The following is a 14,506-nucleotide window of genomic DNA, read 5'->3' as shown; positions in this document are numbered from 1 at the left end:
GCCTGAGGCAGCTGCCACATTCTGCATAGAATTAACATTCTGCATATAATGTTGGCCCCACCAACATTATACAGGCTGAGAAGGCTCGTTTTGTTGACAGCATATCACAGAACACTTGTTTTCTCCCACTAAGTATAGATTTAACCAGTGAGGCAAACACCTGACATTCAGGAACTTGTCAATGAAGGGATTCCCCAGCAACAGAGTAGTACCACAGAATAAAAACTCCACTCAGATATGAAAGTTGGAGGATATGACAACCTGTAGTATGTTTTCCAAGACTTTCTATCTCTCCTCTCTCAGGTACAGTGCTCTGTTTTCTGTTGGTAGGCTTGTGGTGAGTAATATTTTAAAATCTTTTGTTAGTCTGAGCTCATGAGAAATCAATCTTCGTTATGAAAACTGTTTTAGTGTGGCAGTATCTGCTCTTTGGAACTCCCCACCTATTTACATCAGGCAGGTAGCTTCACCGTACCCTTTTCAGCACCTGTTTTTATATATTTTTCTTCTTAACTATTTTCACTGGTCCTTTCAATATTTTTTGCCACCTTGAGCTCATTGGAAAAAAGGCAGAAATGTAATTACAGGAACATAGGAAGCTGCCTTCTACTGAGGCAGACCATCGGCTTATCTTGCTCAGTATTGTCCACAATGACTGGCAGCAGCTCTCCAGGGTTTCAGTCAGGAAGTCTCTCCCAGCTGTACCTGGGGATGCCAGGGATTGAACTTGGGACTTTCTGTATGCAAAGCAGATGCTCTACCACTGAGCTACAGTCCCATATGAATAAATATAGCACCTCAGATGCTTTTGTTGCTGCCCTCACATCTTTAGGCAGAATCAGATGTGATATCCCATGTTAAGAAGCATAATGTAAGATGTGGTTTCATCCTGAAGCTCTGATCACTGCCCTTAACTCTCTGGCCTTGAGGGATTTGTAGGTGCCTCTGGTTATCAGAGAAGACATATGTGCAGCAAATCCTGTTCTGACTTCAGGTCTTGCTCTGACTTCTGTTTCACAAGCACCGGTTGAAACAGTCCCTGCTGAAGACATCCTGAATGTCTTAGAAGCTGATTAGAAGTGCCATCAAGCACCTGACTCACCACTCAGCTGAGTCAGAGAACTTGGATGGTAATTGATCTCAGTAGCAGCCATTGTGGTCTGCTTTTGTTGAACCACACAATGGTCAAGCCTCGGCCAGCTCATGGCTGTAAACCCTATGTCTTACCTCCACTGTCAGAGGCAGTAATCCCAGCTGCTAATCCTACTCTTGAGCTCCCTGCCTTCTACCCTTCGTGTCCCAGTGGGCACCGGCAACCACTGCCTACAAGAAAAGGATCCAGCCACTGCTGCCTCCCAGCATCCACAGCCTGAGGCAGTTGCCTCACTTTGCCCAATGATAGGGCTGGTTCTGAGTGCCAGTGATGGCACAGAAATTGAAATTAGCTATTTGGTGCCATCTTCTCTCACGACAAGTGCTTCAGTTTTTTGAATAAGCAAGTGATTGAAGACAACAACAATAATGCTTTGAGTTCTTTTGAGAAAAAGGGTGGTAACCTATTGTTACAGGCTGCCCTAATCTCTGAGTGGTGTGAGATCCCATGGTCTTTGCACTTAACCAGGGTTTGTGTTGCTTTTGGAATGAGGCACAACAGAAGCTATAGTGTCTTTATGACGTACGGTTTTATTCACACACATATGAGTGTAGGATGGAGGGGTGTACAGCATTCACAGCAACTTATGCCATAAATGCAGCAGCAACCTATCCAAACAGGCAGCCAGGATTGCCCTGAACCTCGGATTCAAAACAGCAGCCAGGATGGTTCAGAGCTGCTTTGTAACAGCCTGCTCTAGTCTGTCTGAGGCTAAGTTGTTTCAGACTTTAAACAAAACTGTGACTCCCTTATTATGACACCTGTATGGTTTCATGTGTGTTGCTCCCATCAAGTGAATTTATACAACTTCCTCATATTGAATAATCACATTAATAAATCTACCTCAGTCTCCTGACCAGTTTATTCTGGTTGAGCGGGTCATGCCTCTGCAGGCTCTCACACAGTGGCCATGGAAGGCACTTCTCAGTGGAGGTGCAAGTTGGCATGTAATCTCCTGCACTGAAACAATCTGTGCACTACCACGGACAACCCATACATTATTAGGGGGTACAAGCAATAATATCTAAGCTGTAGACCTGAAGAATAGCAAAGTACAGAATGACTTTTCACACATGGCACTGAAGATGCCTTTAAGTTTCTGACATAATATAATAATGTGCACATTTTGGAAGCCATTAAGATGGGATGGGAAGCATCAGAGAGAGGCTTTTTTTCAATGAAAAGTACAGATTGATCTTTCCAGGCTCTAACATCTAATTATACACCTAAGAAATACAAAGGAGAGTCCTTTGGAGATCATGTGTGGATATGCCCTGACCAACTCTTTGCAGGTCACCCTATTCCCTTGTTGTAAATTCCTTCTTGCAACCTCCCTGCAGCTTAAAAGAGCTGGATTTACTCATTGCTCCCTGGGCACTGTCTGTGGTGCTGATCTCTGACGTCCTCCTTCTCCTCCTCCTCCTTTCTTGTATTCAGGAGAAAAAAGCTGTTGGATAATTATTGCCTGAACAAGAAGCCGTTTGGTACTTTGATGGGCTAGAGTGGGCTTCTTCAACCATGCGCTGTGCATGTTTACTCATTTGGAGGGTGACTGGGTGAAGTGCAAAGAAGGGGGGCCAACGACTGTCATAAGTACCTCTTATTCAAAAGCGGGAACCAACTGGCTATGACTTTCCATGCTGGGAGGAAAAGACAGAGTAAATAAAGGGAGAGAGGGACAGATTGGAGGCAGGGTTTAATTAATTATGTGTGGATTTTCCTGACCACCAGGCTGTTATTACCCCCGTTTGGACTGCAATTCATCTGTTGGGCACCCTGGGAATCATATCCGGAGGACCAGCTTGTGATCAAGGGATGAAAACAGTGGTTCAGTGCTTTCAGTCTTAGGACCAAGGCAGCAGGTGGCAGCCTGAAGAAAATTGCCATGAAAGTCACACTGAACGCCGTCTCCCTCTTGGCAGCCTTGGCTGGCGTGGTCAGTTTCAGCTTCCTGCTGGTGGCTATCAGCACTGACTTTTGGTACCTTATTGATGCTTCTAAGCTGCAGAAGCTCCTCAACCGCACAGACAGTCTGAGCTCCCATTCAGGGCTCTGGAGGACGTGCCAAGGTAAGTAACCCCTGGTTTCCTCTTGAGCTTTGGTGGGAAATGGTTAGGCGCACAGAAAAGTGCCTTAGACTGAGTCAGACCATTGGTCCACCTAGAGCTCAGTACGGTTTACACTGACTGGCAGTGGCTCTCCAGGGTTTCAGACAGGGAGTCTACCTGGAAATGCCAGGGATTGAGCATGGGATGTTCTGCAAAGCAGGTGATCTACCTCTGAGCCATGGCCCACTGACATAAGTTGAGCTCTTTGGGAAAAGTCTCTTCCTAAAGGGAAATACTCACCTCCTTTAATTGGCTGGCTGGGCAGAATCCATCCCACCAACTGTCTCGCAAGGTATCCCACCACATGGCTGGTAGATGGGCTTATTTTATTTTCCAACCATGCTTTAGTCACATCCTACCTTTCCTTCAAGGAGCTCAAGGTGGTGTATAGATCTCCCCACTCTGTTTCACCATCACAACACCCCTGTGAAGTAGATTAGGCTAAGTGATAGTGACTGGCCCAAGATCACCCAGTGAGCTGCATGGTTGGGTAGATATTTGAATCCTGGCCTCCCAGGTCCTAGACCAGAACTCAAACCACTTCCCTACCTTGACACTCTTTATAGGTGAAAGGAAAGGAAACAAGCATTGGAGAAACAGGACATTCCCAGAAGGAGTCCTTATTCTAAACCTGCTGGTTGCAGATCACTACATTGGTAAATAAAGGATGAGTGCTGGCAAATTAGTTAGTGATGGTTAGGATTAAGGGGCTAAGCCTCCAGGGTGGAGTTCTGAAAGGCATAAATGCTATCCATGTTGAAATCCATGGATTTGACTGCTGCAGTCAAGCAATTGTTAAAGACCAGTCTCATAGAACTGTCCTGTGCTGGGAGGTTGCGTCAAGAAGAAGTGGAGCTGCATGTTCTACTTGGTTTAGCAACCAGATTAATCAACTTGATCCTTCAGGTTGATTAATCAACGGTGGTGAAATGGAAAATTTGTAGTAAGAAATGATCTATTGAATTATGAATAAATGTTTCATGGTCTTTCCCTTTCTTTTCTTTCTCTTCCAGTTAATAGGACCTGTTTCAATTTGGTAAACCCCTTTAACCCTGACATATCAAATATCACCACATCACACAAGCAACTCTTAAGTAAGTGGCTTAAAAAATGTACCAAAATTCATATTTTAGGATAAAATGTGTTCAGAAAGGCATATGTTGATATAAAACAAGTATTTATATACGTGCGATATCTGAGTATGTCTTTAAATAAAAAATAGTACCTAAAAAAATCCCAGTTTAATGTGAAAATAGGATGAAATGGACATACAAATGTTTTTGTTGTTGTCGGCATCCATCTGTCTCAAGAGACAATGGAGTGCGCCTCTGGGGTGAAGTCAAACTGCTGTGTTAGCAGCACCAAATTGACCTCTGTGGGCTCAAGCCTGGACAGGTGTATGGAGGTCCTGGGCTGCCCAGATGTTGGGATGCTGTCAGCAGCTCCTGGCTGGTTGCCTAGGAAAGTATAAAGACAAGGAAAAGTATCTTACAGACCTTTTTTATTTCAATCTTCACAGAAAGAGGCTAGAGAACCTAGTCTCTTGGATAATGGCGTTGTCCCAAGTGAATCTCCACCTCCTCATCTCTTCCACTTCCTCATTTGTCATTCTCATCATCTCCTCTACGAGTGCTGCTATGTACCTATGTCTTTGAGTTCTTTCTCCTACTTTTAAGGCTCACAAGGTTTTGGGAGATGGAGGGCCTAGAATGCTTTCTAATGACGAGTCAGCTGGGTGTTGTTCTGGCTCTTCCATGATTTCCCAGCTTTTCTCCTCATCTGCCTCTGAACTGTGACCTCTCTCAAACCCCTGTTGTCAATATATACTGTCTTCCTCTTCCTCCTCTCTGGAGGGGTCAGCATGGGGAGGTGGTCTCCACCATTCCTCTTCTGCCCAGTCCCTGACACTAGATGACAAGACCCCCCTCTCTTGGCCTCATTGATGTGGTGGAAAGGAAAGCAGAGCAATATGTGTGGTACCAGCTTGGCTGAAGGAGTTGCTGGAAGGAGTTGTACATGGCGCTATCCCAACTGCCTTAGGGACTCCACTCCGGATTTGTGTAGGGTTTATTCCTTAGCCCTTTCTTCTCCCAAAGATATCCCACAAGGCAGCAGAGGTTTAGGATCAGAGTTTTTCTTCTCCTAGATGGGCCACCTTCCCAGACCTTCCCAGGTTGATGAGCCCCATCTGCCCCTCACTTCCCTCTAGTCTACAGCATGTGCAGAAAACACCTTATTGACTGTTGGATCCACAATCGGTCGTGTCCACTCAATCTACCAGAGCCTGTCTTTGCATGCAAGGAAAGACTCTAGTTTACCCAGGGTTTGAGACCCATTGGCTACCCTCACCTGGTTTAGCTGGCCAGTCGAAGGCATTTCATGTGGTGTTACTGCTGTTGCATGCTGACAGCTTCTAGGAGCCACAGGTGAAGACTGAGAGCAAGGTGGGGACCAAAGGTGGACAAACTACCCCAGAAGGAGCATGACGTGTTCCCCACCAGAGGTACTACCTTTTCCCTAACACCCCATACACCCACTTACAAATGTACACATGCAATATTGACAGACTGGACCCACCCCTTTCCAGTTATGGGGGCTGCCATCCCCTCCTTACTTGTAATGTCCCAGAATGGTGTTCTCTCTGGGGCATTTGGAGAGAGAAAAAATGGTACCCATTCCCTCCCACCCCAAAATTAAGATTCAAGACAAACAAAAGAAAACACTTCTTCACATAGTGTATGTCCTATGTGATTTTCTCCTACAAGATGAGGCAGTGAGGCTTTTACCAGAGATTAGACAATGTTATGCAGGAAATGGCTATCCGTGGCTGCTAGTCATGATGGCTGTGTTCTACCTTCACTGCCAGAGACATTGTGCACCTAAATTCCAGTTTCTGGGAATCACAAGTGGAGAGAGTGATGTTGTTGCACTGAGATCCTGCTTCCCATGGACATCTGTTTGCCATTGTGAAAACACGATGTTGGACTACAAGAGCCTTTGGCCTAACCTAGCTGCAGAGCTTTCCCTATGCTCTTATGAGCAAAATATTCCACCTAATTTTACCATCCAGGAATGGGGCCACAACATTCATGGTCTGTTTGGACTCAGGCCTATCTCTAGAACCAAGGAGCAAAAGTCAGCATGCTTACCAGTCAATCAATCAATCAATCAATCAATCAATCAAATCTTTATTATGGTCATAGACCAGCACAAGTAAGGTGGGGGTACAATCATTTAGAATCTGTAAAACGTTTTGGAAAGCTAAAAAGTATTAAAACAAAAGATATAGCTAAAGGACTATAAGAATCTAAAAGAAACTAAAAAAAAACAACTAAAAGAAGGGTTAGGAGCATTAAACAGACGGGGAAGAGCATAAAAGATTTGTATATAAAAGACTATAACTAACATGCTTACCAGAATCAAGAATAAATGTGAAAATGCAAAGGCAAGCAACTGTGAGCTCACATACCCATTTAGCTGTAGTCAATCATTCCGGCTATATATCTATATGGTCATTTTGCTAGCAAGCAAGATGCCTTGGAGTGGGTCAACCTATCTGCTAGTGGAGAACAATAACCTAAGAGGACCCCTGTTGGATCACGTCAAGGGCCCACCAAACGCAACACACTAGATAAATCCCCCAAGCGGAATTTGAGTACAACAGCGCTCTCCCTACTTGCACTCCCCAGAAACTGGCATTGAGAGGCCTGCTGCCTCTGACAGAGGAGATAGATAGAACATATCCTTAAAGCCTAGTTGCCAAATTCATCTAACCCTTTTCAAAAGCTGTCCAAGTTGGTGGCCACCTTGACCTTTTGCGGGAGCGAATTCCGTAATTTAACTATATAAGAACTAAGTTGCAGCTTATGGCAATTGCTGCAAGCTCTTCCTATAATGATGTGGAAATGAGGTTTGGAAGTCAGCTGTGTTCTCCAGGTTCACAGTTCTAATATGCTAGTCAAAAATCTCCTCATGCCTAAGCTGGGCCTGTTGCAAGAAGATGAAACGTGTTCATGAGTAAGCTTCCCACTGTAGTCTCTCTTTCTTGCATCATTTATCCATTGTTATGGGAAGCCACAGTTTTCATCATCCCCTGTAGAAGAGCTGGACGCAGCGATAGGTGGGAGGAAATCACAGCAGAACCTCTTGTTTTGGCCAGTTGCACCAATGTACTAAGGCAAGCACCTCTAACAGTTAGTATAATTAGTATAATAGCATTCATTACCAACTCTCGAGTTTCTATTCTTTATTGGTTTCTATAGTAGCTTTAAAAGACTAAGAGGGAAGCCAGGTTTTCAGTGCATGGGCAATTGGTACTGAAGAGAAACAAAGTGGAACTCAGAATCCAGCCACTCACTTACAAGGATGAAAATCTACTCTTCTACTCTTCTTTTTTTTTTTTCAAAAAGCAAGGCAGACTCTAGTCTTCTTAACTGAAACCCAGCATGTTCATTGCCAACATTTTAGGGTGATAACCATAGTCTCCAGTTGTGACGAAAATGCCTGGGACCTTCACAAAAACCCTTAAGCCCCACAGCTTCTCACTTTACCAGGCAGAGTCCTGAATTCCCAGCTGCAAGCCTTTCCACTCCCTCTCTTCAAAATACCTCAAATCTTTCTCCACCTTTTCATTCATTGCTCCTTCCATCTCCTGGCCAGAGAAAGGGAGAAGCTTTAGATGTACTGCTGCAGGTGGGGTCTGAGTTGGCTACAACCCAACGTAGACTCACCTTTAAACACAAACTGATTTGATTGTCTCTCTCCTGAGAAGCCACTTCCGGGTTGACGCGATCGGTTTAATGGCGGATTCCCTCCGAGCTCCGGAGGGAATCGGCTCCATCGAGGACGGGTCTTGCCGCGCCGGCGACGCGGGGACCCTTACAAACCACAGGTGCTGATACCTGTGGACCTGGTGACTCGGTGGGCACCTTAAGCGCCCTCCTTGACAGTCGAAGAGCCTTTTTAAAGGCTGCGGAGAAGGTCTGAGGAGCGGCGTGGTGCTGAGAGTAGACCGCTACCTCGGTGGAGCGGAGCTGCAAGCCATTGCCGGAGAGCGTCAACTTTCTTCCTGACATTTGGACTGAAACAAATACCCTCGTGAGTAAAACGAAATTTGGATTTTAAAAGAAGTTAACTCCTTTAATTTGGCGAACGGGGGGGGGGCTGTGTCAAAAGGAAGTCCGCACCCCCCCCCTGCATGCACGATCTGAAGCAAGGAGCGAAAGCCTAAGATCGGATTAAAAAGATCTTCTTTTTGTCTTTTGGGACTGATAAAAGATTCCATCGATTTGTGAAAACAAGCTTTTTTCTGTCTTTTTAAAGTTGTGCTGGAGGAAGAGCTGTATTTGGAAAAATTGTTGGGAACCCCCACTCGGGATCCGGGAGTGTTCCGCATTAGCCTAGCCTGAAAGAAAGGGAGTTTGACAGCTGTCATCTGAGCTGTCAAACAGCAGAAACAAGACAAGAACTGTATCTTTATATCTCTCTGATCTAAAGGTGTCACATTTGACCAGAAGTGGTTGGAAATTAAGTAACATCAAGTAATAACAAGTAATAGACTGTTGGTAAAGGGAAAAAATGGTAATCCCCCTAGGGGAAACCAGAGACATTACAATGGCTGCAGAAGGAAAATTACAAGCAGAAATAGAGAGAGCCCTTTTTCTCGTGGGAATTCTACAAGAGCAAGAGATAGCTATGGACAAACAGCTCACGGCTTTGATTTCAAAAACAAGCAACTCTACTGATGGAACTGAGGATTTGACCTTGAAAGATTCTGCAGCTGAACTGGAAAAAGTTTCTTTGAAGTTGGAGGACAAGGAGTCTGGAGGGCAAAAAGTACAGGAACAGGACTTCATGCAGCAAGGGGACAGAGAAGCTTTTTGGATTATGGACTTTGAAAAGAGAAAAGTAAAGGAGGAAGTTTTCGGACACTATAGATGGGAAGCTGAAATAATGAAGAAATATAACTGGGACTTCCTCCTCTTTTCTGGCATTGGTGAACGTGATTTAAGGGAACATCTGGTAGAACCCCTGCAGCAAGTCTTTTCAACTAGGATTGATTGGAGAGAAGGTGAAGAGACTGCATTAGACATCCCTCGAGACTTGAAGATTAATAAGAAGGACTATCAACAAAACAGGCAGAGAGAGACTCAAATGGTGTTAGAGGCCTCAGATGTGAGGAATCCGGGCTAGGAGTTTTATAAGAGGGCAGATATCTAGGAAGGGACAGATATCCGGACAAGGAGGGAGGGGGAAAAATAGAAAGTTTTAAAACTATTTTATGACTTTTGGGTTTTATAATTTTGACTTATATTTTAACATGAAAATGGGGAAATTTATGGTATAAGAACTTCGATCGATCTTAGAAAAAGAATTTAAGGTATATAAGAAAATGGGATAAATAAGTTGGGCCTAATAAAGGGAATTAAGTTTAAATATAATAAGAAGAGGTTTAAGGAATGAAACAAGAACTTGCTGAATTAAGTTTGAAAATTGGGATGCATGGGTGGGGGTGGGGGGAAGTCAATGAAAGAGGGCTACGAAAGAATCTATTTGTGTTTATTTCTCTTCTCTTTCTCTTCTCTTTTTTTTTCTTTTTCCTTTCTTCCTTTTTCCCTTTTTGCTCTGTATTAAAATTTGAAAATTCAATAAAAATTATATTAAAAAAAAAAATGATTGTCTCTCCCCTGCTTACTTGAGGCCCAGGCTCAGGCCACCCAGGGCAGAAGACAAAAGAGGGAATTAGAAAGGCCCAGGAAAGTACTCTACACCTCTCTATTTATTCAGCTGGTGGCAAGATAGCTGGCAGGAAAGGTCATCGGAGAAGCACAGAAAGCTGATTGCACAGGAAGAAAGCAAACAACCGAGCAGTAGCTCCTAGGAGGCACCAGAGGGCTTTGAGGAATTTCCAGTTATCCATTAGCCCATTGCACATGAAAAAGACAAAAAAGACAGGAAAAGAGAAAACAGGCAAGAGCAGGAAGGGTCACTTACAGCAAAGAACAAATCACAAACAAGCACAGCTGGGAGACAAGGTACCCATTCTCTCATCCAAAACATGTTTATTCAGAAGGAGGCGCAGCTCAGTGGGACTTCAGATTGCAGCCACCATGATATTTATGAAAACCAGGCATCTTATGACAGATGGATTGTGGCCTGGCGTCTGTGTGGATAGGGGAGCTCCAGCCCTGATGGATTTTGTCTTTTCTTTACAAATTGTTCTCTTACACCAGGGATTGACAAATATGTCAGTTTCTCATTTCCCCCCATCTTAAATTCATTTCTCCATATTTCCACGGGAACTTGCTAAGGGGGAAAATTCATGAAAATTCTTTATCATTTCACTTCAAATATCTCCTAATAAATGTGGTGTTTGGTGTTTGGACCAACTAATACATTTTTTTTTGTATTGCAAAATTGGAGAAGCATGAATTTGGAAGGAGAGCTGCCCTTTGGTTCACATATAGGCTCTCAAACTGCAAATTAGGTGGTTTCTCGTTGAAATGAGAACAATGGAGAAAAGGGCATTACAAAATCTAGACTGTAACCAAGTGAACAAAGTCAGAAAAGAAAATGCCAAGAAGCTTCTAAGTGCAGATCCCTCAGATTTAAAAAATAAATAAATGCAGAGATACAGTATTTAAAGTAAGAAAAAGAGGAAACAATTAAGAAATCCTTATGTTGGAGTATACCAAAGGGACTTTCATTTTGTTGTTTGAAACATTTGTATAAGCAGTCAGGATTACTGTCTCCAACAAATGTGTCTCTGCAACTATTTCCTCTAGCTATTCTTAGTTTACATGTAAGTTTCTCTTCAAGGGCTACGTGACAAAAACTTTCATACCACGCTGTTAAATTAGGTCCTTTGAGATCCTTGCAAAAAGTGGCAATAGCCATATGTGTAAGGACAGTACTTGGCAAGTGTGATTGATGGATTTTGTTTCCCTCCAGATATGCATGGGGCAGTTGTGATCCTGCTACCTCTTAGCCTCATCTTGTTGATCTTTGGAGCAATGACGGGCTTCATCAGTATCCTTGCACAGGCTTACTTCCTTCTTATGTTCACTGGACTCCTCTTTCTCATTGGAGGTATGCCATGGAGCTGCTATGGATTTGGGGGCGGGGCGGGAAACAATTCCTTGCACTTTTAGACTATGCTTAATTCCACAGAAGCTGAAGGCAAGGTAACCTTCCCCATGCACCATGGTTGACTAGCCCATGGCCTACACGCTGAATATGGCCTGACAGGTCACAGACGTGCCAGCCTCCAAATTTTATCTCTGGATCTGATCAGGAGATAAAGCTCTCGATCTGCTCTTTAGAGGGCAATATCTAAAGAGCAGGCAGAATGATTTATCTCCCTGATTGGCAGATAAAATATCCCTCTGGCTGCTCTCTAGATAGAATTGCTGAAGGACAGTTGGATGGATCTTTTATCTCCAATCTCAGGACCAAGCATGGCAGCACTGAGTTCAGAGATAAGCCCTCTTCTTGCTCTTTATGAGTAAAAGGTAGTGTCCACCCTCACTTTAGTACTGCCCTTTACTCTTAAATAGCAGGCAGACACCATATAACACCAGTCCTGAAAGGCCTACATTGGCTCCCAGTACGTTTCTGAGCACAATTCAAAGTGTTGCTGACCTTTAAAGCCCTAAACGGCCTCGGCTCAGTATACCAGAAGGAGCGTCTCCATCCCCATTGTTCAGCCCAGACACTGAGCCCAGTGCTGAGGGCCTTCTGGCGGTTCCCTCCCTGCGAGAAGTGAGGTTGCAGGGAACCAGGCAGAGGGCCTTCTCGGTAGTGGCGCCTGCCCACAGAACACCCTCCCATCAGATGTGAAGGAAATAAACAACTATCTGACTTTTAGAAGACATCTGAAGGCAACCCTATTCAGGAAAGCTTTTAATATTTGATGTTTTATTGTGTTTTTAAAATTCTGTTGGGAGTTGCCCAGCCAGATGAATGGGGTATAAATAAATTATTATTGTTGTTGTTGTTGTTGTTGTTGTTGTTGTTGTTGTTGTTATTTACTTTATAAAGGTAAAAGCCGCTTTCATTGCTCCGCCCACTCTTGCCTCTAGCTCCACCCACCCCTAGAAAGTTGCCCTGAATGGAATGTGGTCCCCAGACAGGAAAAGGTTCCCCTCTTCAGACTCCTTCACAGCTTGTCTCTCTTTCAGCTCTCATCACACTGGCCGGGCTCAGCATCTACATCACCTACTTTGCCGCAGGCTTCAGGGAAGCCATTCTCCTCTTGGGAAGGAAGAACCTTCTGGACATTATCAACATCCGGTTTGGCTGGTCTCTGGCCTTTGCCTGGCTTTCCCTGGCTACTGAGATACTCACTGGGCTAGCTTTCCTTCTGATGGCCCGGATGGTGGATATGAAGCAAAGGCAGGATTGCACCATATGAGGTTATCAAACACCACAGCCCATCTGGGTCAGTGGGTTTTGACACCACCAGGTTTCCATCTCCCCCTGCTTTCTCTTTCTTATTTTGAGCCACCTGCTGGCACTTAAAAGGGAGCGACTTTTAAGTCAAAGGATGACTTGTCTTGCTCTCCCCTGGGCCTTTTTTCTTCCATGTGCTTATAATTTTGGTTAGCAGATGAGTAGCCTTCTGGAAAGAGGGTCTTGTGCAGATCTATGTAGGCTCCTTCTGTCAGTGGCGAGGAAATAAAATATGATGTATGAAAAGGAAAATTCCTGGATGTCAAGATCCAAGTTTGGGGCAAGTAGTCTTTGGGGAGAGAATCCCTGCAGAGATTTAAAACCACAAAACATGCAGCAAAATGAAGTGTGGAAATATAGGTTGTTAGACCTTTAAAACATGCCCTTTTAAGTTCCAAAATAGTCCCCTCTTCCCCCAGCACAAAAAGGCTTGTAAGAGCCATGCGGTCTGAGCTTGGATCAACCAGCTCAGACATCTTCACATGCTGAGCTTCTCTGGTAGACTGAAGATGAACAAAGGCCTTGATCACCTTCCTCCCAAGGTGAGGGGGAATAACCCAGTTTGGGTGTGAGATGATCAGAAATCTGTAGTCCTGCAGAACAGGTGCCTACCCACCACTAGGTTATATATCTGTGTATTAAATGTCTCTAAATTCCGCAAGCAGAAGCAATTCCTGCGGGCAGAATGGTTTCCACGAATAGATCAGATGTAGATATAAATACAGTTATAGAAAATTGCTTCTGACAGCAAAGTCAGGTGGTGAGCACTGGCAGGAGCATAGCAAAAATGGGACCACAAGGGAACAAGCAGAAACGACCCACATGTTGGATGGAACTTGGAGAGTTGCAGAAATACAAACAAAAATATTTTTTTTAAGCCACCAAAGCTTTTGGGGGAAACCCACTGGAAAACAACAACAATGCAGTGAGAGTAGAACATGTTGAATGACCACAGAATTTAGAGTGACAGTTTGAAAAGAAAAGAAGAAAATAGAATGGGAGGCCGAGGTGGGATGCTTAGTTTATTGGAACACTGAAAGTGAGCACTCCTTTGTGAAAGGACATGTACTGCAACATTTACTTGCAAGCCCTCCTCTTTGTACATCTGTACTGCCCAACATCTGCAGGTGCCTCCCAAGTCCTTGTGACATCAAAGAATGCTCACAAACATTCTACCTTCAAAGGGCAAAGGTCTGTATAATCTTGATGAAGTGAGCACTGGTTATATCCTACAAAGAAATACTGCTGCGTGCAAGACATCTGCTTTGGCAGAGGTGCTTGCTGCTTCTCTTCAAAGAGAGGTGTATGTGTGAGTTTGTGTGTAGCTGCCTGTGCCAGCTCTGGTGTATCCTACAAAGAAATCCTGCTGCACACAGGACACCTGCCAATACTATAGAGAAGGGGTGGCGACATGCTTTCAAGTTGGTTTCCACACCAGAAATAGCTCTGAAAGAAGAACTGTGGTCTTTGCTGACATCTCGTGGCAGGAGTGAGAAACTGAATAGCTGAGAAGGAAAAAGAGAGGGTGACATATTTATCAGCTTCAGTTGGCAAGACAGCTAAGGCCATTCCTGGACCGAGGTAGCTTAGTCACTGTGGTCCTGGCACCCACAACCTCAAGACTAGATTACTGCAATGCAGTAATGTGAGACTTCCCTTGGGCTTAGCTGCAGAATATAGCAGCTAGGTAGTTGCCTAGGACATCCCATTGACGCTATGTAACACCTCTGCTGAGTTTGTTGCACACTGCCTGCTACTGGGCGTAATTCAAGGGTTTTTTTTGCATTTAAAACAG

General features: G+C 44.2%; 1 protein-coding gene across 3 annotated transcripts; it reads left to right on the top strand.

Moving 5' to 3' along the window:
* The first annotated feature begins 140 nt into the window (after positions 1-140).
* TMEM114 (transmembrane protein 114) lies at positions 141-14,459 on the top strand. Of its 3 annotated transcripts, none has more exons than XM_081887478.1 (5): positions 141-303; positions 2,885-3,222; positions 4,275-4,355; positions 11,212-11,349; positions 12,441-14,459. In XM_081887478.1, the coding sequence occupies exons 2-5, from the start codon at positions 3,039-3,041 to the stop codon at positions 12,671-12,673; spliced, it is 636 nt and encodes a 211-aa protein (XP_081743604.1). In that variant the 5' UTR covers positions 141-303; positions 2,885-3,038; the 3' UTR covers positions 12,674-14,459. The 3 variants fall into 3 exon arrangements, with proteins under 3 accessions (XP_081743604.1, XP_081743605.1, XP_081743603.1); XM_081887479.1 differs by lacking the exon at positions 141-303 and adding an exon at positions 2,544-2,637; XM_081887477.1 differs by lacking the exon at positions 141-303 and having other exon boundaries at positions 2,545-3,222.
* The last annotated feature ends 47 nt before the right edge of the window (positions 14,460-14,506 follow it).

This window comes from Podarcis melisellensis, assembly GCF_964234715.1.
Source record: "Podarcis melisellensis genome assembly, chromosome: 14".
Lineage (NCBI taxonomy): Eukaryota > Metazoa > Chordata > Lepidosauria > Squamata > Lacertidae > Podarcis > Podarcis melisellensis.
Note: the sequence above shows the minus strand (reverse complement) of the source record. Positions and strands in the feature narration are given on the sequence as shown.